We start from the raw sequence: 25,398 nt of genomic DNA on the forward strand, positions 1-25,398 counted from the left end.
TTGTTTGAATCTCAACATAAAATGTTTTATTAGGTCAGTTCTTGAGGTCATGAGTTGAGGTCATGTGGCTTGATTGACAGGACTGAGACCTGTACGTTCCATCTAAGATATCTGAATTCTGATTTACTGACACATACAGAGAGTTCTGAAATACAGTATTAAGAGCATGCTGCATATTTACCATAAAAAATGTTAAGCAGAATATTAGTGAGGACATTTTACTTGTTACATTTTTGTAATAATACAACATTACATATGCCTATTAAAAAAACATAATAATACAGGTATTCAATTTTAAGCCTTAAATTTCAGATGGGTTTGGTTGCATATCATTATGGCTCATCGCTAACAGGTAAAATTAGAAAAGGAAGCGTAACTGTTTGTAGAATTGATGTGTCATAAATCATATTCTCTTTATTTCACTGTGATTAGTATTGCTGCCCTACATGGAACTGGACAGTGATGATAACAGAAATTATAGAGAAAGAATAGTTGATTTAATGTGTATCGTATGGATTCATGTTCTAACAACAGTGGACAGCAGAATCAGTGTGATGAGTGTGTCTATGAGTATTTCCTTTATGCTCTGCAATAAACCATAGTAATAATGAGTTATCACTTAAAAGCTCAAAAGCTGATTAGCTGCATTAAAAAATTGCATATACATCAGTTTTAAATCCATGGAGTTTCCAAAAAAAGTTAAACTATGGCTTTTGTGATGTTACTTCGTTTTTGTGTGTTTATGTTTGGTTCAGGTATTTCCTATGTTGGGGGGACAAAATGTCACAAGGATGGTCACACGAGAAATCTTTGTCCTTGTGGGGACATTTTTTGGTCCCCATAAGGAAATTAGCTTATAAGTCCTACTAAGTGATGTTTTTTGAAAATGTAAAATGTGATGGGTAGGTTTACAGTTAGTGTGTGTGTTATTTACAAACATAAAACAACAAAACCAAAAAATCGATTAATATAACAGATTGGCAATATTACATAAATACAACAAAATATGTTAACTTAAATCCGCAACAATTTAAATCAAAAAGTTAATACAAACAGGTGTTTGTATTCTTGAAAAGGCATCAAATAATTAGCATAATAAGAGAACATCTGATTTTTTTTTTCTTTTTTTTTCAGTATTTTATATTAAGGACCTTAAACCATAATAAATATAGTATGAAAAAAAGCTTGATTATTTTCTCTTCCAATTCATGCAACCAGTCCTGCTGATTTTGATGACTATGGCATGACATAAAACAAACATAAAACCATTTAAAACTACTGATACAATTAAGACAATGAATGAAATTTGATATTATATGATAGCACAAAAAAATATACTCGGCATGATTCCCTGCCATAATGGATCTTTTTACTACATTTATAGACTACCTCCTAAGGTACACAAAAAAACATGAGTGGAATTGACATCACCAGTAGTTTGGTATTTTACATCCATTTCTTGGCCATCTACTCCTTGCCAGATCTTAAATTTAGACTTGCTTTGAGAACATCTCCACATAACTATACCTGAAAATTTGTGATAGTAGACAGTCAAGTTCCCATGTAGGCATCAGGGGGCGCTACTCTCTCTATATTGGACCCTCACGTGAAATTAGGCAGATATTGTGGCAAAGTCAGTCTCTTAAAGTTCTTTTTGACAAACACAAATTCAGCATATAATTGCATCCATTACTGTCATTGTACTCCCAATACAATTCAGTTGGAGATAAACATTAAGTACACACCCTTTAGATTAGCACATGACCTTTACAGACACCAACATTTTTAAAATCTAGTCCTTCTTTATCCTCAGAGAGCTCTTGCCTCTGACTATTTGTCACCTTCTGAAGGATGCAGGACCCCATGTGAAGGTTTACATTTAAAGAGTGATCATTGAAACCACGACGTTAGGTCCACGGCTCACTTTTTAGCAGCCACTCGCCGTTTTCTAGTAGCCAGCATGTCGTAGAAAGGATCCCTGCTAATGCTTGCCCTGTAGGATGACAACAGTTAAATAAGAATTATACAAGCGAATCATGTTATTAATAAAAGTACACATCCATATAAAACAATACGTTTCTGGAAGCAGTGAACCTGATACAAAAAGTAAAAAAAAAGAGGTCCTTTAGGAGTTCCCGACAGTCCCACAGGACATGCTGAGGCAGCTTTTGCTGTAAAACAAGGCTAAACTGACCACAGAACAGTTCCACAAGCCCAGTTGAGTCAGAGGACAGATGCCTATAAAGCCACAGATCTTCAATAATAGTAGGCTACACAAATGGCCTTCATGTCACTATATACTATAAGACCTGAACATACGTCATTTCAACAAGTCTGTTTTAGACCAAGCAGGAAAACAAAACCAGAGCCATGGCCAACAGCACGAGGTTAAGTGGTCTTTGGCTTCCCTTTCTCCAGTGATAAATGCTGATCTATCCTCAGGAAAAAACATTTAACCTTGATAGGACGTGGGTCATTTTAGTCTTGTCAGCCCTTTAGTGAGATGTTTGTATGCCCACCACACTGTGTAAAATCATTTTCTCAGCCCTATTTTTTGCCTTGTTTTCCAGTAAAAACATCCTTAAAGCAAGATAAATTTAATTAACAATTCAAATTGTGATATTAGGAGTTTTCAGTGAATTCATTTAATTAACTGATTGATTGATTTATCTACCCACTCATTCAATCAATCTATATGTAATATACAGTATATATAATAGGAATGAACCTCACTAAATATTTGTGCACAAATTAAGAAATAAATTCAAAATATATTGTCTGAAAGCAAGTCTTAATATCCTATGCAGTTTGAATAGATCTTATTTTAAGCATTTCTGCTGGAAAACAAAGAAAAATATTTCTGCAGTGCACAAGCCAAGGTCTAAAACACTGGAAACACTCGCTTCATCTGATGTTCTTTGATAAGAGAAGTCGATGCCCCTTTCTGAGCATCTGCGTGTGTGTGTAGATGACCTACAGCCGACACACATCGGTTATCTGAGAAGAGAATAATGAGGCCTGACACGGTAAAGCCTTACTTGATGGATTTGATCCACTCTTCCTTCTCTTCCAGCGTAGGTGCGGATATTCTGTAGACAACGTGATTCCCCTCCACCACCTTCCCGTCAGCCTCCGTCTTGCATGCCTTAATCACTTGCCCCTTATGACTGGAATTGTAAAGCTCAAAGCAATTCTGAAAGGTCAAAGCATTAAATGGTCACTTTTACTTCTTCATTTCTTATTGACTATCTTAAGGGGACTAAAATTAGGATTCCTCTTAAAGGGATAGTTCACCCAAAAATGAAAAATGTGTCATCATTTCCTCACCCTCAAGTTGTTACACATCTGTATGAGTTTCGTTCTCCTGCTGAAGACAAAAGAAGATATTTTAAAGAATGTCTGTAACCAAACAGTTGATGAGACCCCACTGACTTCCATAGTTTTTTTTGTTTTTTTTTAAGTCAATGGGGTCCATCAGCTGTTTGGTTACCCATATTCTTCTAAATATCTTCTTTTGTGTTCAGCAGATGAAAGAAACTCATACAGGTTTGGAACACCTTTAGGGTGAGTAAATGATGATAGAATTTTCATTTTTGGGTGAACTATCCCTTCAAAGACTACCTTAAGAATATAGTTTAACCAAGCGCTTGAAGAGGAACATACTGGTTTTCTTGGTTCCTCCACCTCTCTTATACTAAGATTCTCCAGTGGAATGATCCCCCGAGGCTCTTTGTCCTGTGAACACATGAGTTATAGACCTTAAATCCTCTGTGTTTGTTTGTTATTAAAGCAATTGGTCATAGGACTTAATCTGCAATATGTTTCCCTAAAAGAGATGTATTAAAAAAGTGAGGGAACTATGTGCACATTAAGCAACAACTGTCTGTCTCTTGGTCTAAATCTGGCACATAGCTAAGGAAAGAATGCATTATTTCCTTCCACTTTGCTGATGAGATGACACAGCGGGGAGGTTGTTGCTTTGAGTGTTTTTCTAGTTTTAGTCCATGCGTGTTAACTTTGAGGTCATGTATATGCCAGTGTACTCATAAACAGGCAAAATTTAATGTGTACACATTTAACATGCATTTACTGATGACTCATCCTGCACTGCACAGATTTTTGCCCAATCAAATGCTCTAAAAAGAGTTTAGAATATAGAACCTGTATGAATTTCTTGCCGAGTTCACGCGCGTGATCATAGGTAACTAAACCTATGCGCGTGAACTCGGCAATCGACTACTTTGGACTTCAACCGAAAACAGGATGTAAACACAGGTATTTGCGCTGGCTTAAATAACATCATTTTTATACATATCTTTCACATCTACTGCTGTCAGATTCACTCGTGTTCACTCTGAAGGAATCACTCACATGACCTGTGCACTTGTAATGACACATCAAGGATGTTAAGAGGCTAAAAGCAGGTTTAAAACTTGCCCCATTGAAGTCAACAGGGTGCAAATTTTAAAAATAGAATAACTCGGTGTAGGCAACACCGATTTTTGTCGTTGTTCTCTGTATTGACAGCACTCCAAATGTACAAAAAAATGAGCTCAATGTTAAAATTGACCGGAGTTCTCCTTTAATACAGATTTAAAACAACTTGAGGTTGAGTAAATGATGACAGAATTCTCATTTTTAACTGAAACTAAATGAAGAAAGTACCTGTCAAGTCATATCATTGAGTCTTGATTTAAACTTGCCAGTTTGTTCAGGTCAAATCCCTGATGTTGTGCTTGTTTTGTCTTTTTTTTTTAGTGAATGTGCTTTGAGAATGCTGGTGTCTGCTAAGACACTGAACAAATCGCTTATTTGCTGTTTACTCACTCTTTTTCTCCCTGACTTCTGCTTTTATATGACCTTCCTTCTTTTCACTCATATCTTGCTGTGTTACATTCTTGATAAATCTTAAATCTATTTATTTCCCAAACAGGAAACATCAAGCAGCTCTACTTACTGTTGTATATTCAAAGTAATATAGACAGTTATCCGTCAAAATGAACCACCTCCTCTTCCAGGTCTTCACTCTTCCCCCTGCAAGTTCAAATACAGATAATTAAGGGCTTACATAGTGGCAGAACCTTTACACTGTAAATAAATCATGGCATGACATGGAATTAGTATAGTCCCTGTTTCATGCCAACTAACAGTTACCAAAAGATTTGATTACATTAAGGGATCTTTACTTTAAAAATGAAGTGCCATAAAAGCTTTAAAGGTCTGCCAATAACAGCATTATCTATGTAATCCTGATCAACACAGTGAGATGCTGGATAATACCAGTATAAATTCAATCCACACTCTAAAAAATGCTTGGGTCAAATATGGACGAACCCAACCATTGGGTTTAAAACTTAATTACAGTTTTTCTCAGTCGCTTTGGTGCATTTCTCACATCGCTATTTACATTTGCACAACAGTTAGTTCAACCTCCACAACATTTAGTCATTTGTGCACATCATAGTAGCAGTTTCTCATTCCTTCCAACAAATTGCAAATGCTTTTGGACATGCATCAATTGCTTTCATACAACTCTCTGCTGTTTTATAACATTATCATTTGCTTATGTCATGTCAGTCAAAATTAACTATACGTGTGAATGCTGAATAGTCATTCCATATAAAACTAATAGTCCTCATTTCATTGCTTGAGTCATTACATACAAAAATGTTGAACTAGTTGTCAAAATCTGTCAAGCAAATTTTACACATTTTTTAAAATCTTTTTTTTTTGTTTGTTTTTTTGTTGAAAATGTGTCCTAAATTGAACAATTTCTCTCAGGTGAATCTCAGCTTTCACTGATGAGGAACGTCTGGATGTGCATGAATGATTACTATGTATGTTGTATGTTCAGTTCCAATATGTAGTGTACTGCAATATTGTGTACAGTTGTGCACAGCTCTACTCAAAGGGAGTTTATGTTTGTTGTAAATAAGGGTGATTTTTTTTCTTTTGCACAATGCTGTGAACAAATTAGAATTGCAAAGAGCATATGCAGTAAAAATGTGAAACATACATATTCAGTGTCTTGTACTCAGTTACCTCACTAAATACAGTAATGTGTAACTTTACTGTATTTTTCAAATGGCTGTGCAAATAGTACATAGTGCTGTCTTGAGCATTTTCAGGTAGTGTCACCAAGATCTGACTTTTTTGCATTGGAAAACATTTACAGAGTAAACTGTCATAATGAAAACATGACAAAGCCATTTGACTATCTTGTTCATAAACAATGGTGTCAGGACTTTTCATCTTGATGACACTGACACTTTCATTGACATGAATACTTGCTTTTGAGGAATGAGCTATCCATTTTGAGCAAGTGACACACTTTTGCAGGTTATCAACTAGGTTTTGCAGTTTGTACTAATTGTTTTGAGAACTGCATTAACTGTTGTGCAAATGTAAATAGTGATGTGAGAAATGGACCAAAGCGACTGAGAAAAACTGTAAAAAATTTAACCAACGGTTGGTTTTGTCCATATTTGACCCAAACATGAAACAAGCCAACATTTTTTAGAATGTATAAAGAAATCAGGGGGAACTCAAGTTTGAAAAAACCCAAAAGAATTATAGATAGAATTATAGACAGACCTGACAGACAGACAGACAGACAGACAGACAGACAGACAGACAGACAGATGATAGATAGACAGATAGATAACCTAGTTTTGACAGATAGATAGATAGATAGATAGATAGATAGATAGATAGATAGATAGATAGATAGATAGATAGATAGATAGATAGATAGATAGATAGATAGATAGATAGATAGATAGATAGATAGATAGATAGATAGATAGATAGATAGATAGATAGATAGATAGATAGATAGATAGATAGATAGATAGATAGACAAACCTAGTTTTAGCAACCATCCCTCTCTGTCTGGATTAAAGAATGTATGAGTTAGATCATTCCCATCATCTTCAGGAATTTTGAAAGGCTCATTCTTAATGCTCTCATATAAATTCTGTGGGGAAAAAAGACAATATGTAAATGAATGTTCTATCATTAAATAACTCCATCACAGTATGAGGCAAAGACTCACTCTGAGCAGCTCCTCGGGCAGATCTCCTCCCTCGTTGATTCCCCGATTCATGCAGATGAACCTTTCCACTGTGGGCTTGTCTCTGACATTAGGGTTGTGGAGGCTGGTGTTGAGCATGATGACGGAGAAAGAGAGAACGTAGCAAGTGTCTGTGGAGAGAAGAAACTCGGATTAGTCGGTCAGCTCAATAGGTCCAGATTGGCAAATTAAAAGGAGCATGTATGGAAAGATATGAAGGGCATGCAACCGTCTTTTTTTCTTGTTTGAATTTTTTATTAGTTGACTGCCAAATGATACATTCTGAAAGCAGAGAGTTTGATGCAACATACAGGCCCCTTTTTAATGTTTCTGCATCTTTATGCATGACTCCATGCTGAAAGAAAGATATTAATGCTTTGGACATTCACAGACTCTGTTTATAAATAAATAATCATTTTGCGCTTTGTTTAAGCACAGTGTGTTTCCACATTGCTGACATTTATCCCTGCTGTTATAAAGCTCTGCCTTCAGTGGAGCAAATTTTCTACGGAGTGTGCTGTACTTCAAGAGATTGGACCCGGCATGCAAACTATACAGTTTTAATATTATATATGAAATATTTTGGGAATGAGGCTTTTTTTTATAAGGCTGAGTAAAAGCTTTAGGCCAACGATGGGCCAAAATGAGGGGTTCAGTTAGAAGTCAAGCTTACTGCTGGTAGAAGTCATACTGTACCTGTGGACTGAAAGACACCTGGGTTACACTGGCAATATCGAGCAGCAAAGGCCTCCATCATTCGGTCTATCTTCTGTGCTTCACCGGGAAGTCTGAAACTCCACAAAAACTGCCTGACAGGGAGAGATGGAAATGACACTTCAAATTATAATATTTGATGGACCTTTCTCTCAAGGAATTCATGAAAGTATGTACGATTTTATTTGCATAGAGTAACACAAGGACAATAATTGGCTCTAATCACATTATGCTCTAATCATGGACTATTTTGTCTCCTTTAATTTTTCTTTGCGATTTGAACATTCATTCAAAGTTTTCTAGTCTTTAATAATATTTTACCACTTAAAAGCATTTGCAAAATCATAAAACTGAATGTTAAGTTAACATTTTCTGTAAAATTTAGATAACCAAGGAGAAAAAAAGTTTTAGACATTTAAAAAAAACTAAACGTTTTGAACATTCAGAAATAAAATTTTCATAACTTCAAACAAAAACTTATTAGGGGCCGTGCACACAGAATGCATTTTTCCATCTCATTGTGCGTTTTCCATTGTTTGTCTATGTAAACATGAGATACACGGCTTTGCTTGACCATTGTGTTCACATATTTTGCAGCATCTTGTGCATGAAACGCTATTCTAAAAACATAACACTTAAATTCAAATTAGTTCAACTTAAAAAAATAAAAAAAAACTTGCATGTTTTTGTTCTACTGACCTGCTTTTTTAACCACAAAAATGTGCTCCGTGTCAATGACAAATGAAGTTCTGGATATTTAAATACAATGCAGATCTTAAAAGATGATGCTCACATTAAAGGTGGACAAAACAGCTGTCTCACCTCAACGCTTGCACCAGGTTGAGGTCAGCAAACTCATGAAGCTCCACAAATGCCTGCAAAACCTTAATGTTGAAGTCATCCCTAAAAATAATGAGAAGAAAATGTTAAATCATCAGTAGTTATTTCCTCATTTGCTCTTAGCTCCATCTACACACTCGCTTATTTTTATCTGAAGTCAATCAAAAGAGATCGCTTTTCATTTGCTTCTTTTCTGTTTTCTACAACGGGTTTCACACCAAATACAAAATGTGCACAAGAACAATCATGTAAGACGATGTTTAGTTTTTGGATATAAAAATCATCATTTGAAAATATTTAAAGGTCTTTAAAAAGCAGTGATAGGAACATAAAGTGTAATGAAGAGATGAACCACAGCATATGCCTGATTACACAAGCTAAGACAGAACCACGTCTCCAAACTCTAATCAGAAACACAATAATTACAGCTTCCAGCTCCTCCTCGTAAATACAATTAACAGTAATTGCTTTGTTTTATGACCTTACTTTCTAGTAGCAAACGAAATGGATGACTGTGCAACTGAGCTTCAGGCTAGAGCATAGCCAAGACAACGGTTATCAACTTGGACAGGATGCCTATGTAGACAAGGCTATTTTTATATCTAACAACTATTGCACTGTAGTTCAAGCTTACTCTCTCCTTTTTGTCTACTTATTCAGTAAAGCATGCCTCAGGGGGTGATGTTAAGCATCTAAGTTGTTGCAAACCTTTATGGCTACAATCATACCTTCATTTGACTTGATTGACAGATGTAGCGCTGGGTCGCTGTTTCGAGGCAATAATAATGTTTTATATCTAATCATGTGTTGAGATATATCGGTAAGGGCGAGATAAGGCGCCTTCACGCTGTCTGGGTGATATGCTAAATATTGTTTTGGACATGTGGTCATTCTCAGCTGTTTCAAATAGGGGAAGTCATTTCCTGAGACTGAGAGCAGGATCTTTTATGGAAAGGCCTTATCTAACATCACACATATATTTTACACAAAGACTGTGCCATGTGAGCGAGAGCGATGTGACTTACCGTTCCCCTAAATAATCTCCTATGACAGTTTTGTTTAAGCCTTCGCCTTTATAGAGGAACTGAGCGATGTCCCCAGGTGTGTGTTGCAGAAGATCATTCTCCAAAAGAAATTGGATTCCCTGCAATGATGTTTGAGATGTTAACCACTTCACGATGTTTGCTTAAGCTCAAAACAATACATGACCCAAGACATCATTTATTATGGCAAGGTAAATAAAGAAAAAACAACCATAATACCTTTTTAGGATCCATATTGAATTTCTTTCTTCCAACAGCAATCTGCTTGTTCCTCTGAGTGCTTTTGCTGCAATGTGATGTAAAATAACACATATGAACTAATGCTATCTTCGTCTCAATACTAAACAACTCTTTGTAATCCGTAAGAACAAGAAGAAACTTACGTCTCCCTGACACATGTTAAATTCTCAATCTCTGTCATGACTTCTGAGATCTCAAACTTTAACCTCTGAAAGAATCAGAACAAGTCGTAACTCAAGTTATAGCACTGGTTCTAAAGTGAATCAAATTGATCAAAAATCTTTCTTAATAATCTCATACTTAATGTAATGTAAAATAAAACGCATTCCACCACGCCACAAATGACATCCAGCCCCCATTCGTGGGAACTTGTGGTGAAGGTGACATGATAAATGTCAATCACTGAGATATCCAAATGACAATGACTACATTAAAGCTGATACCTCAATGTCATCTAGCAGCTCCTTTTTCCTTCGTCTAATGTTGGACAGTTCATCTCTCTCTTCAAGTGAAAGATCTTCAGGCACTGGTGAGAGACAAATGTGACATTAAAATGGTTCATCTAATAATAATAACCAAAAAAGATTCAAAGAATCTAAAGCTGTATAGCCATATCCCTAACCTAAACTCAAATCCCAAAGTGCTGTATAAGACATACAAATCTAGAGCACATTTATCCTCATAAATAATGTTAATTCAACTATAGCCTTGACTTGCAGCCCCAAACCGAGAAGCAACTCAAGAAGGAAGCTGGAAAAACTAGTGTTTTACATAGCCTAAGTACTTCACTTCTCCAGGACACCTATGGTACGACCCCAAATGTCCAAGACAGCCTTCCATGATGTAAGTGGTCCTGCATCTAAATAAGAGACTATAAGCCATTCCAACTTTACAACATTAAAGTGCCCACATAAGAGTAATCACATACTCATCTGCTGGTGTTACATTTCTCATTTGTGGAGGTTTCAGAAGCTTCAGATACTAAAGTCACAACAGACAATTAACTCCTGAACTGAGTATAATTTTTTGTAAACTTTCACAAGTAGGAGAGTGATTGCTTGTGGCTCAGTTCTTGTAAATGCGGACACTATGAGTGCATTATGTAATTGTACCCCGGGCGCAGCAGGATTAGACAAGAGACGGGCTAATAAGAGGGGCAGGGGGGAATTTCCTGCGGTTGTCTGGTTCTGCCTCATGACAATGGAGGGGAAGTTGAGAATGAGTGCATGAATCAAGGTTCAACCTTAACAATAACATTATAGGGTGATTCATTGCAGTCAATCTGAGCTTTTATATTGAGTGCAATGGTCTTTTTTCATTCTTTTATTATTATGTAAAAGCCATACTAAATCTTAATGAGGAGCCATTTGTTCATTACGCAACAGGGTCTGGATATGGTCAAAATAACTAGTATGGAATAAATGGGGTAAAAATAGAATATTCCTTCCAGATATGAACATTATGTGCCTATAACTTGCCTGTGGAGTTGGCAAAAATCACTAGAACAGAAGTAAATTCCCTTCTAATGAAATTAAGCCACTTTTGCCTGAGGTTTATGGTGAAAATTAGTTTGTCTTCATTAAAGTATTATATGGAAGGCATTATTTAAATATTATCAAGCTGCTTTCCATATCATTCATATAAATCGTATGTTGAATTAAAAAAAAAAAGAAGAAGAAGAAAAAAGAAATGCTAAAACATCCGTCTCTAGTGATGACATCATCACCCTACACCTTGTCTTGTGGGAAAAACAGGAATGTCGACTGCATGCAAAACTGTCAATTCAAAGATTCATTCCATCAGCATGAGTGACACTTTGCTTGGAAACAGTTACAGCTGTTTGTGAAAAAGACTGCAGTGTATTGAAATTCAGCATTGCCTAAATTAGACAAAATTCAACTGAAAATCACATATAAACTAAGTCTGGGTTCAGTAAGATTTATTTGAAAAAATAACTTTTATCTTTTAACAAGGCTGCATTCGTTTAATTTATTTAAGTTTGTTTTGGGTGTGTTTCCTGTGTTATAGTTTGTTATAGTTTTTCATTGATTTTATTATGTGTTGCAACTTGCACCTGATGTTCATTACGTTGATCAGTTTTTCTGTGTATTTATACCCTGTGTTTGTTAAGTTCATTGTCCGTTCTATTCATTATATTGTTGTTTGTTCTGTTCCAATGTTTGGCATTGTATATTCCTCCTGAGTATTTCTTTTAAGTTTGGTAATAAATCAACTTGCTGCAACTATATCCAGCTCTTTATTTCATCCCTGCTGCAACCTACACTGACAGTAATTCTGTGAAAAAATATTACAATTTAAAATATTATTCCATTTTAATATATTTTAAAATGTAATTTATTCCAGTTCTGACAAAGCAGATTTTTTAGCAGCCATTACTCCAGTCTTAAGAGTAATACAGTCCTTTAGAAATCATTGTAATATGCTGATTTGGAGCTCAAGAAACATTTCTTATTATTATCAATGTTTAAAACAGTTGAGCTGCTAAATATTTTTTACGGAAACTGATTAAACAAAATTCAGGATTTTTCAGTGAATAAAAATTTCAAAAGAACAGTATTTATTTTTCATAGAAATCGTATTTATTATTTGATAAATGTATTTACTGTCACATTTGATTACAAAAAAGTAAAATCATTAAAAAAAAAGTAAAATCATCTCACTGACCCCAAACTTTTGAACAGTAGTATGCGATTTTAGGAAAAGATGAATTGGATTCATGTTGACGTTCTGGGTGTAAATGTGGATATTAAGGGTTTGCAGGATGCTTTGCATCCTGGCCTCTAACACCCCTTTAATAAACACACTGGCCTCAATCCCTCTAACTATATCTTATCCTTATTCGCAATAGCCGCACAGAAGGCCAGCTGCTCCAAATCCAGGCTTACCCATTGATATCAACCACATACTCAGACCAGGACCCACAGGACAGGAAGTGTGTGCCACACATAGATGTGTCCCAGTCACTAGCCTATCCAAACTAGATAAAAATGCACAAAGCGCCTGTAAAGGCTTATTTGGGCTATACGTTGGTCCATTTTCTTCATTGCTAGTTAATGCATCTGTCAGTGATCATGAAAATATTACAGTAATATAGCTGATAATAACCAGCTACCATGTTTCAGAGATTATATGAGCCTGATAGACATGTTAGATTGTTTCTTATACCATTTAACTGTAGACTTAATACCCTGTTTTTTAAAATAAGAAGAATACTTACATCACGGTTAACCAGTGAGACAGATGGAATGGGCAGAGAGCTTATCTCTATTCAAAAGAGAAAAAAGTTGCTTTCTGAACAGTGTGTGCTTCTCTTTATCCTCTTAGAGCCCCCCGAATGTGTATTTATCAAATAACAGTATTAGCAAAGAAACATTTGGGATATACCCACAACATCTGCTTCTATATTCACAGTTTTAGGGTGAGTCTTTATTGGATAAAGCCAGGCAACAGTTCTAATGTAAAACCAACAATCCTGGATGTTTGTTTTATGGGTTTTTCGAAAATAGAAAATGTAGCACCACTTTATAAAATACTTTCGAAATACTGTTCAAAAGTTATAGGTGAGTGAGATTTTCTTTTTTGAAAGAAATGAATTCTTTTATTCAGAAAGTACGCATTAAAATGATCAAAAGTGACAGTGAAGACTTTTGCATTGTACAAAAAATGATTTCTCAAAAAAATGCTGTTCTTTTCTATTCATTCAACAATCTTAAAAAGCAGTTTCACGGTTTCCACAAATATATTTAGCAGCACAACTGTTTTAAACATTGATGATAAAAAGAAATGAGCACCAAATCTGCAAGATGCCATCACAGGCATACATTAACTTTTCTTTTTAAATGTACCTAGTTTAAAAGGTATTTTAAATTAAAGAAATATTTTACATTTTTTAACTGTAATTTTGAATAAGAAATTTCTCTCCAAAACATTAAAAAAATCTTACCGACCCCACACTTTTAAACAGTATTAAAAAATGTTTTAAATAAAATATTATACAATAGACCAAATCTGTCTCTAAAACCCACATCCCCTTCAATGTCTCTTTCTGCATTAACAAAACCTGCAAATGATAAAGTTGTAATGCCCAAGAATGCACGGCTGGCGAATCCAACATTCCTGACATGAAAGAGATGGGGCTTTGGGACGGTCCTGACTCAGTGGGTGGAAAACTGGACAAGGCTCTTTTGTACTACTGGCAGTTTGTTTTTAAATCTCCTGCTGGGACAAAAGGGTTTGACAACCCCATCAAAAAAGTTATTTAGGTTTTTAACTTTCCACTTTCACATTTTTGATTAAAATATGAAAATATTTGCATTCGATAACAATACTTCACCATCCACTCATTTCACCACCATTCAACTGGTGCTAGAGCTCATAAAACGTCTTGGAAGGCCCTCCAGACTTTCTTCAAATCAATTCCACATGTGGCACTTAGAAGACAACAAACACTGAACGCTAAAAGCTCTCTCTCCTTCTTCATCCAATGACAATAATCAGGATGGAACATCATCTTAAAGTCTGTAATATTCACAGATTAAACCTCATATCAAAATCTCAATCGACAGCAAACATAAACATCAAATCTTGTGGAGCATGACATCTCAGATCTATCAGTAATCAGAACTGATCTTATACAGCAGTGAAATGAAAAAATACAATGTTTTTGATTATAATAACATGGCTGACATTGTCTTGACCTTAAGCAGATTTGCCAGGCACGGTGTCCTTCAGATCTCTGCTGGTGCAGTCACACCATTGATGAGGTTTTGACCACTGCCTGTGTCATCCCTGGTGCCAGACGGCTCCTCAGGAGAGCCTGGACCAGACACCGGTGCCATCAGACACAGACAATGTTAATGAGTGCCAGGCCACACGGTCTCTCCTTTAATCAGTCTGAGAAAGTCTGTCCTTTTGTTGGTCCTTAGAAGTAGCGGCTCCTGGCCGTAAATTTAGGTGGGGCAGATTCTTAACGCTAGTTTATGATAAACATTTTGTAAGCTTTATATTCTAATCGCTGAACACATCAGACGCACTTTTGACAGAATTGTAATGTCCTTGCGTTATTCAGCCTGAGGGTGGTGCTCTAATGGTGATTGACAGACTTTAGTACACGCACGACAAACGCATAGAATGCCATTTTCCTGTTGTTTTAGAATTTTGCAAGTTGTGGAGGAATTCCAGTGAGGAAAACAAAGCTATATCTATTCAACATAACTACAGAACAGAACTGTAGGCCTTTAAAGGCTATTCTATGGAAGCTTGTTTCCGCCACAGAATAAAAAATAAAAAAGGTAACTGCGACTTTTTATCTCACAAATCTGACTTTTTTCTCACAATTGCAAGTTTACATCTCGCAATTCTGACTTTATCTCAGAATTGCGTGATATAAAGTCACAATTGCGAGTTATAAAGTCAGAATTGCAAGATATAAAGCCACAATTGCGAGTTATTAAGTCAGAATTGCGAGATATAAAGTTGCAATTGTGTGTTATAAAGTCAAAGTTGTGATATAAACTCACAATTACGAAAAAATAAACTCATAATTCTGACTTTTTTTTTTTCAAAATTGCATGTTTATATCTCGCAATTCTGACTTTATAACATGCAATTGGGAGATATAAAGTCAGAATTGCATATAAAGTCGCAATTGCGTGTTATAAATCATAATTGTGAGATATAAACTCGCAATACTGAGAAAAAAAGTCAGATTTGCGAGTTTATTTCTCACAATTGCGAGTTTATAGCTCACACAAAGATTGTCAGAATTTGCGAGATATAAACTCGCAATTGCGAAATAAAAAGTTTATTTCTTGCAATTGTGAGTTTATATCCCGCAATTCTGATTATATAACTCGCAAACTAATATATACATACCTGATTTTTAAACAGTGGATTGATCGTCTTGGTCTGAAAACCAGAGTTTTACGTAGGGTTTACGTAAGGAAACGTGAAAATAAGCGCGGCATTCTGAAATCTGCCCCAATGACTCAATTAGCAAGCGCTGCAGTTCCATATTTCACCACAGATTAATATTGTAAATTTGTGGGGTGCTAAAGAGAGGGAGGGCTCAGAGACAATATGCTAAATTTTAATCAGAGGTGGACAGTAACAAAGTACATTTACTTGAGTACTGTACTTAAGTACACTTTTTGAGTATCTGTACTTTACTTGAGTATTATTTTTCAGGAAACATTTTACTTTAACTTCACTACATTCGAAAGACAAATATCGTACTTTTTACTCCACTACATTTCTGTCAAGGTCCTTGAGTAGAAAGTAGTAGCGTCAGTCAGGGTATGATATTGGTTGGAAATAAAAGTCGAGTTGGCGTTAGAACCCGACTGAGGTTGGTTTAAAACCACAATACAACGTCTCGTCTGTCCAACGTCCAAGATTAACGTCAATCTGACGTTGGATTCTGACATCAACCTGATTTTCATTTTCAACGTTGGGTTTGGTCTTCTAAATGCAAATTTTGTCATTGTTTTGGAGCAACCTAGCTTATGGCTAACATATTCATACTAAAAGCCCAAAAACTTTAAATAGGGCAATATTTGAGGGGACAGCCATTTGGGTGTCCAAAACCATTGTGGACTTTATTAAGTGCACTTATTCAATCTCACATTCAATCCCACTACTGGAACTGTGTTCTAGAAATAAATTTGATATTTATATGAGGGTAGGTAGGCAGGCATAGATTCAGAGGCATAAGGTACTGTAAGTATTACATTCAACAATGCAACAATAATAAAACGATTCATTGACATTTACTTTTTATTTTGATACTTAAATACTTTTAAAAACAAGTACTTCTGTACTTTTACTTAAGTAAAATCTTTACAACTTTTACTTGTAACGGAGTAATATTTGACCAGTAGTATCTGTACTTTCACTCAAGGAAGTTGTGTACTTTGTCCACCTCTGATTTTCATATATCCTGCTAACTTTTAAAACTTAAAGTAGTCTAGAAATTCGGAAAAAATATTTGTTCCAGAATGTTGAACACATTTACAATTTATTATTAATTCAGTCTATATAGAGGTAAAAAGGACATAATTTTGTGGTTCTGATAAGAGGGCTCTCCTTGACGCCCTAGCGGTCTTTCTTTGCAGTCAACCATCTGTTACAGAAACTGATGGAAAATGGTTTTCCATTTGGTTTTTCCCACGGTAAGATAAGACAAACTAGCCATTGAGTCCAAGGCTTTCAGGATCATGATACAAGAGGAACTGGAAAGACCTACTGAGCTAATGGTACCTCTATCTTCTTGCTTTCTTGTTCTTGTAGACATTTACAATTGGTCTTTGTCAGATAAAGTGATTACAGCTGTAAATCAGCATAGCAATGAAACTGGCTGCATGCTCAAAGGTGCTTGAGATGTCTGGCTTTTAGGTCTAGTTTCTGTTTCTTTTTTTTTTTTTTTTCTTTTTTTTTTACACTGATATACCAAAACAACTCTCACAGAGTAACAGCCTCACACTAAATCACTAGCATTATCTCCACAGTAATAGTTAATTGAAAGCAGAATTATTGGATAAATATCTGAAAGCCCACTGGTGCTTGTCCAAAATGTGTTCAAATTGACAAAATGTGCAAGCTCTGAAAATCTTTCCAAAATGGTCATCACAAAATATCCCATGGACCAGGTGGCTACAATCAGTGTAGTAAAGTTAAATTTAATTTGTCAAAGTTTCAAATTCTATATCTAAAGAATGAACAATACAAACCAAAGAAATAAGCAATATCTTCCAGTTCCTTAAAAATTACAATGCTCATAGTATCCACCAAAATACCATAGTTCCAAGTTATTTGTAACTATTCTAGAATAAAAATACTTTTTTTTTGAATACTGAAAAATACTGAAAAGAAGCTTTCAGAATATTTCTGTCATTTACATTTTAATTTCAATTTTTTTTTCCTCTTTTAACTTCTTTTAACATCATGTAATAGTTATTACATTATTACTGTATTAACAATAATGGTAGTATAAACTATTTCTGTATACTAGGCAGAACTATGGTTTATTTGGTTGTGTCCGAAATCGCCCTTTATAATAGCCGTTGGGGTTGGGGTTGGTTCCAGGGGTGGGGGATGTCCATGGGGGGTTTGCTGATATTCAGATTCTAAGGCAGCGTAACAGTTTAATTTTCTACAACAAAATAGAGCGAGCTTTGGTGATAACAAATAAGTAAATATTTAATTGCTAAATTACATCAAAAACGGAAAACCTTGGACAAAAACGTACAAACGTACACACAAACTGACCAACAATCGCAACTTTCAGATGCCATATTTATTTTTTAAGCTCAACTTTTAAGGAATGGAACGCAGAGGATTGTGGGATATCAAAGGCAGCGAAGGATACATCTATGCTGCCTTCAAAAATCGATCAGATGAAGATATTTTAGGAGACAGGAAGTGAAGCTAACATTGGATATGGACGTGCCATGATGCCTCATGCCTTGGAAGGCATAATTGTTCAGCTTTCGGAAGCAGCCTATGTTAAATGTTTATAAATGCAGCGTATTGATTGGCGAAATGTAAAATCTGAAGTGGATTTAATAATAAAAAAACATCGTGACAAGCAATGCTCGTTGTTGTAGCTTCTTTTGGAACCATTTTCTTTGGTGGAGAAGATAACTAACCTTTTTTTGTGTGTGTGTCTGAAATGTAAGTTACTTAGTTATTGTTTGTTGAACTGTTGTATTAAAGCAATATCACTCTCCCAGTTGTGTAGTTGTATTGACTGTCAACCCCGCTGGTTATATTACAGTGCAGCACGGTAGGCTACTCATGTGATACTGATCAATTCTAAAAGTAGCATTTTCTAATTAATAAATTTGTTATTTATGCAGAGCTCTATAAAAAACGAGCACTTGACTAATTAAATGCCTAATTATCCCTCTTGGCACCACAGATGTACTCATAAACATCTCGCGAGCTACTTCAAAGTATCTCCACATCAAACAAACTGACGACCTACATATGGACAGCCATATGAACGGAATAAGACTGAAGTGATGTTCAAATTCGTATCAAACACAGTGACAACATATTAACAAGAACACTAGCAATTTCAAGTAAAAATGAAACATCTTTCATACAAAGCAGAAACTGTTAAAGTGTAAATAATATCACTAATGATCCAGTCGATGATAGGTATAGAAGCCAAAAGTAAGAATAGAAAATATTATATTAAAATTGACTTTTTTTCTCCTACACACCCCGTTTAGTGCTGATGAATAATGGTTATCTTCACAGTGAGGAAATCGTGTGAGTAGCCTATATAGTAGTGTTTGGGCATCAACGCGCGTTTCCAATCAACAACTCGCGCCTCTTACGCGCAAAAAATGCTGTCTAGATAGGAAGCTCACTCGGTTTTGAGACAAACCAGAGACTGACAGCTGCTTATGCTTGCAAAAAAAAAAAAACAGAAACCTTACCTCGGTTATCTTCATCCATGTTCATGCTGCGAAGAGACTTGATGTAAATAACGTCCTGCAGTAATAGATTACTACCCTAATATTATCACACTGGTCAAAATGAAATCACATTAGGATACACACTGAGCTCAACGTAACCCAGTTGAGGGACACCATTAAATTTAATTCGCATAATCCATAAATTGGTGCATAGACGGACATAAATCCTGGTGAAACAAATGAATATGCAGCCCGCTGTACGCCAGCTTCCACTCGCCTTCATCCACAGAGAGACTGTGAGAAGAAACAGCTTCATTTAGCCAACGAATAGAGGCTCCGCCCATCACCATAATCTATGAATATATACTATGCCTGATAAGTGATTGCATCCTGGTCTTTACATTTAGTCTAAATAAGCCATGTCACTGTCAGGCAAACGCCTCGAGGGCAAGTCAGAAGAATTATATATATATATATATATATATATATATATATATATATATATATATATATATATATATATATATATATATATATATAGCTATTAAAATAAAATACAAAATAATGTATTTCAACATTCTATATTTCTAATGTGTTGATGTTGAAAGAGAGAAAGGCATGCTTTATATTTATTTTATATTAATTATATGATCATTATTTTATTTATTATATTATATAATTATGACTAATATTACATAATAAGAATAATATAATACAATTAATGAATGAAACATATTTATTTATGAATATCTAGGCTAATTATATTTTTGCCACATGGTCTCAAACTAAATATGTCTTATAATAAGAATATAAGAGACCTGGAAAAAGACCTAATGACGTGATATGCAATATCCTGAGCTTTATATGCAAGAGTGATGTCAGCAAGAGGTGAAGAATACAAGGCCCCTACAATGACTGTATGGAATACAGGAACTTGCCTGTTTTCCGGACACAACTTGTCAGCTAGTATTAGTCACACAATTTCCCAGGTAAGCTGAGGTCATGGTCTCTCCAAGTTCTCACCTTTTGTGTCATGAATTTCAGTTCTTACATTTTGTCATGAATTCCATCTTAAGTGCAAAGTGTTATGGCTTTCCGAAAAATCTTGCAACATCCAAATAGCTTGAAAGGGGATTGCCACTTTGAAGCAAAAACGACCTCTGGTTATTTCACTTCATTTACATGGATTTGAATGCCCCACTATTTGGAATTCTTAACAAACAGGTTTTGTGTTTTGCTATTGGCATAATTCAGTCTAAGGAACTGTTGTAAACCTTCAGTTCAAAATTGTTGTCCCTGTGTCTCCTAAACTGACTTTTAATTATTTAAATGATTACATCCGAATATGTTACGTAAGATATTACTGCATGAGAATTAAAAGAGCAGAACGTAATGTTCTGTGACTGCAGCACACAGCCAGGCCCTGTGTGTGAGGAAACAACTATGAAGTAGGTGTAGGGAAAACAGGGGCTTCAGGGTGGGAATGACATCCTGTGTGGGAAACAGATATCCGCTGAAGCTCATGAAGATAATGTTGTTTGCGTTTTCTTCCTTTTTTTCCAGGGCAAAAAAAAAAAAAAAAAAAACTCCCATGAACTTCACTTGTAACACCCAGTTCACTCTTGCGAAACAAAGATGCACATTTATTTGGTTTAATAATGGAGCTATGGTGCTGAATACACTAATTAATGCCAATCTCTTAAAAAACAGCTGACAACAGGTTGTTTGTAGAGAACTTGTTTAGCCTGTCTACAATAGCATTGTCAGCGGACAGAGGGAGACAACACAGGTATGCAGTCACACTGATGGTTTATTTACAGGAAGCAGAGAACAAGCAGGAGAAACAGGTAAGCTTTCACCGAGAGTTTTGGTTGAATGACTTATCTTGTGGTTAAATCTCTTTGTACTTTGCAGGTGCATGGCGGACCAAAGTGACTGAAGACGGTGAAGCTGAAGAAGAAGATGGCGAAGGCTGACAAACAGGGATCTCAACAGGTGAGCAGAACAGGTAGGTAGTCAGGTAACTTGAGTGGTAGTGATCAACACGACCAGTGATGTGTGGACCTTCCCTTGCACTTTGCAACACATCTTTCCCTCGCGGGTCAAAATGACCCGAAGCCCTAAAATTATATATATTATTATTTTTTGTCTAGAAAGCTTATTATATTTCATTTTGATCTTTTTTTTTAATGCACTTTTTGGGGATATTTTTTTATTAGTATTTTATTTACCTTTAAATTACTATATTTGATCAATAAATAATAAATAGTATAATTTAAGCGCATTCCTCACATTCTTTCAACTTAAATTCAAAATAACTCACAATTTCAGGTAGAAGTGCGTGTTTTTTCGGAGCATAGTGTCGGTTTCAGTGAATATGATCAAAAAAATCTTGCCGAGTACAGCTTTAAGTATGAAAGTTTACTTGTCAATACATTTGAGCACAGTGGTTTGTACAAATTGCACATTTAGAATATTCCCTTTCATGCAGTGTGTAATATAAGGCTTGGCGACGTGACGTCACGGCTCTAGCGCCGCGGTGGCTGATGGGTAGTGCCGCCATTTTGTGAGGCCATCGCCGTTCCGCTGTTAATCTGTCAATCTGTCAGACGCCAATCCGGACCGCTAATATAGAAAGTATACATTGACATTTTGCTTAATTTTAAAGTTATGGGGAGAACTTGTTGTGTTGTCGGTTGTAATGTACGTTCACACGACCGACAAGGTAAGAAATTAGACAACGTATTGTCTTTCTTTAGCTTTCCCTCCTGGAGGCAGAATCAAGGAAGCTATGTGTCTTATTTATTGTCTGTGATTTATTTATTTATTTTTAATTATCGGTATACAATCCTGTCTTGTATAATGACAAATAAACAACATTGTAGGCCTAATACCATTGTAACGTTGCCGGTTATAGAAAAATGCTAAAAGAAAGAAAGCTGGTAACTTACCTTTGTTCGGACGACAGTGTTTTCACCGTTGACAGGCTTAAAACTCTCCAGGTCATGTACCCAACCATTGGTAAACTGAACGTGGGCTTCCAGAGACTTATAATTGCGAAACTGCTCAGCGGTATAGGCACTGACACCACAAACAAAATACGTAAAAATATCAGGAAATGTGATGGGAGGTAAGGCGTCAGGGTCGCGGATCCACTCGTCTTTTGGGACTTCATAAGGATCGATATTTCCAATAAAGTTGATTTTTTCAACATAGCGTTTCTTGGCGTACGGTAGGAGTTTGTCTCTGTACAATCCACCTTGTTTTAAACTATCTTTAAGCATACTCAAATAAATAATTCATACAACCAACATTGTGTGTTGCTCTAGTGCTGCTTGGTTACCGGCGACTTGTGTTTGTGGCCTCACAAAATGGTGGCAACCTCTTGTTTACGTCCCAGAATGCACTGCGCAGTGACGTCGGTTGCCAAGCCCTATAGCTGTTTGTGAATGTAAACGTTCTGCAAAGTTGTAAAGTTGAAAGTGCACAATAAATGAAAGCTTTAGCATAAGTTCTGCCAGGAAGACTCAATAACTACGTCACTTATTATCTTCACATCTATCCAAATATATTCTAATACTGTATAAAAGATTGGTACTTACACATGTTTGAGTTTGCAGACGCTGATGCAAACAATTACACCCAAAGAAAAAGAATAGTTGAATAAAGTTGTTATTTTTATTTTGCGCATGCACAAAAAGTATTCTCGTCGCTTGATAAACTTAAGGTTTAGCCACTGCTGTAGTCACTTGGACTATTTTAACAATGTCTTTACTAACTTTTCTGGGCTGGCAGATGCAATTACCTAGCAGCCTATGGATGAGTGAGCTAGCTCTCAGATGTAATCAAAAATATTTTAATTTGTGTTCCGAAGATGAACAACATGAGGGTGAGTAATTACTGACAGAATTGTCATTTTTGGGTCAAGTCAAGTCAAGTCAACTTTATTTATATAGCGCTTTTCACAATACAGATTGTATCAAAGCAGCTTCACAGTATTAAATAAAATAGTACATCAGTGTTTGTTTCTGGTGTAAAACATCCACGTTTGGTAATGCAGATCAATAGCACTGGTGAATCGATTAATCAATTTAAGCATCCCCAACTGAGCAAGCCAAAGGCAACAGTGGCAAGGAACCGAAAAACTCCATCAGGTGACCTAATGGAGAAAAAAAAACCTTGGGAGAACCCAGGCTCAGTCGGGGGCCAGTTCTCCTCTGGCGTTTATGAAGTAGAGACCGGATTTAACTGTAAGATTAAAAGTATTATATGAATGCCTGGCTGAAGAGATGCGTCTTTAATCTAGTTTTAAACTGGGAGAGCGAATCTGAGCAACGAACAGTATCAGGAAGGCTATTCCAGAGTTTTGGAGCTAAATGTGAAAATGCTCTCCCTCCTTTGGTGGATCTGGATATCCTAGGTATGACCAGAAGCCTCGAATTTAGTGATCTTAAAGAGCGCGATGGATTATAGGGCGATAGAAGATCCATTAAATAAACTGGAGCTAAGCCGTTTAGGGCTTTATAAGTCAGTAGCAATACCTTGTAATTAATACGGAACTTTATAGGTAACCAATGTAGTGATGATAAAATTGGTGTTATATGGTCAAACTTTCTTGATCTAGTAAGAACTCTAGCGGCGGCATTTTGGACTAACTGTAGCTTGTTTATTGAGGATGCAGGACAACCAGCTAATAAAGCATTACAGTAATCTAGTCTCGAGGTCATGAATGCATGAACTAGCTTTTCTGCATCAGAAACTGATAGCATGTTACGTAATTTAGCAATATTTCTAAGGTGAAAAAATGCTGTTTTTGTAACATATGAAATATGATTTTCAAAAGACAAGTTACAATCTAATATAACACCCAGGTCTTTTACTGTAGAGGATAAAGTAACAGGACACCCTACTATGTTAAAGTTGTATTGTAAGAGGTTTTGTGGGCGGTTTTTTGAACCGATAAGTATTACCTCTGTCTTATCTGGATTTAATAAAAGAAAATTGTGCGTCATCCAATCTTTTATATCTTTAACACACTCTGTCAATTTGGATAATTTAGCGTTTTCATCCGGCCGTGATGAAATATATAGTTGAGTGTCATCAGCATAACAATGGAAACTAATTCCATGTTTCCTTATAATATTTCCAAGTGGCAGCATATATATTGAGAATAATAGAGGGCCTAACACAGATCCTTGCGGCACTCCATAGTTTACTGGAGTTATGATCGATTTTTCTCCGTTTAAATAGACAAAATGGTAGCGTTCAGATAGGTATGATCTGAACCAGCTTAATGCTTGTCCTTGAACACCGGTATAGTTTTGTAGCCGATCTAAGAGTATTGTGTGATCTATAGTATCGAACGCAGCACTAAGATCAAGTAAAACTAGTATTGAGATACAGCCTTGGTCAGAAGCTAAGAGTAAATCATTTGTGATTTTAACGAGCGCAGTTTCAGTGCTATGATGCGGCCTGAACCCAAACTTCAACTTTTCATTTTTGGGTGAACTAACCCTTTAATTTCATATCCTATCTCCAGAGATACCTTCATCTGATCGATTTTTTTTTAAGACAGCATAGATTTATCCTTCGCTGCATTAGATATCCCACAATCGTCTGCTTTCCATTCTGTGACATTCTGTGACTAAAAAAATAAAGATGGCGTTTGAAAGTAGCGATTGCTGCATGGTCAGTGTTTGAGTAAATGTAAGTTTTTGACTAACGTTTTCCACTTTTGATGTCATTTCTAGTAAGAAATTACTACTGTAGCTAATAATTAAATATTTGCTTTGTTATCACCAAAGCTCTCTCTGTTTTACTGCAGATCATTAAACTGTTACGCTGTCTTAGAAGTCTGTCTGAAATCAGTTTTGTGAGGTACCTTCGTGCACAAATGCTGCCTGCAAAGTCATCGCCTTATAGGGCAACAAGTCAGCTACCTAAGATTTTGGATGCAGTCATGAGTGAGGATACACAGGTGTGTCCTTCCCTCGCATCCTAATGCCCAGTACACATTGTACGATTTTGGGCTGTCCAAGACAAAAGA

General features: G+C 35.9%; 1 protein-coding gene across 1 annotated transcript; it reads right to left on the reverse strand.

The window, feature by feature from the left end:
* Positions 1 to 6: 6 nt before the first annotated feature.
* On the reverse strand, positions 7 to 19,650 carry cyth3a (cytohesin 3a). The gene is made up of 13 exons (XM_081392155.1): positions 19,374 to 19,650; positions 10,353 to 10,435; positions 10,053 to 10,117; positions 9,889 to 9,955; positions 9,652 to 9,770; positions 8,609 to 8,689; positions 7,769 to 7,881; positions 7,055 to 7,203; positions 6,865 to 6,976; positions 4,958 to 5,034; positions 3,664 to 3,735; positions 3,039 to 3,193; positions 7 to 1,993 (listed from the first exon to the last, which is right to left on the reverse strand). The coding sequence occupies exons 1-13, from the start codon at positions 19,396 to 19,398 to the stop codon at positions 1,921 to 1,923; spliced, it is 1,191 nt and encodes a 396-aa protein (XP_081248281.1). The 5' UTR covers positions 19,399 to 19,650; the 3' UTR covers positions 7 to 1,920.
* Between the last annotated feature and the right edge of the window lie 5,748 nt (positions 19,651 to 25,398).

This window comes from Scardinius erythrophthalmus (assembly GCF_964197995.2).
Source record: "Scardinius erythrophthalmus genome assembly, chromosome: 18".
In the NCBI taxonomy this organism is placed as follows: domain Eukaryota; kingdom Metazoa; phylum Chordata; class Actinopteri; order Cypriniformes; family Leuciscidae; genus Scardinius; species Scardinius erythrophthalmus.

What these genes read in the sequence shown, in the direction of transcription:
- cyth3a (XM_081392155.1), bottom strand. Translation starts at nt 19,398, where the DNA reads ATGAACATGGATGAAGATAACCGAG. An exon ending in AGCTGCTAGATGACATTGAG is followed by an intron (nt 10,118 to 10,352) that starts GTATCAGCTTTA and finishes TGATTCTTTCAG; the next exon opens with AGGTTAAAGTTTGAGATCTC. An exon ending in GAGTGGATCAAATCCATCAA is followed by an intron (nt 1,994 to 3,038) that starts GTAAGGCTTTAC and finishes GTCATCCTACAG; the next exon opens with GGCAAGCATTAGCAGGGATC.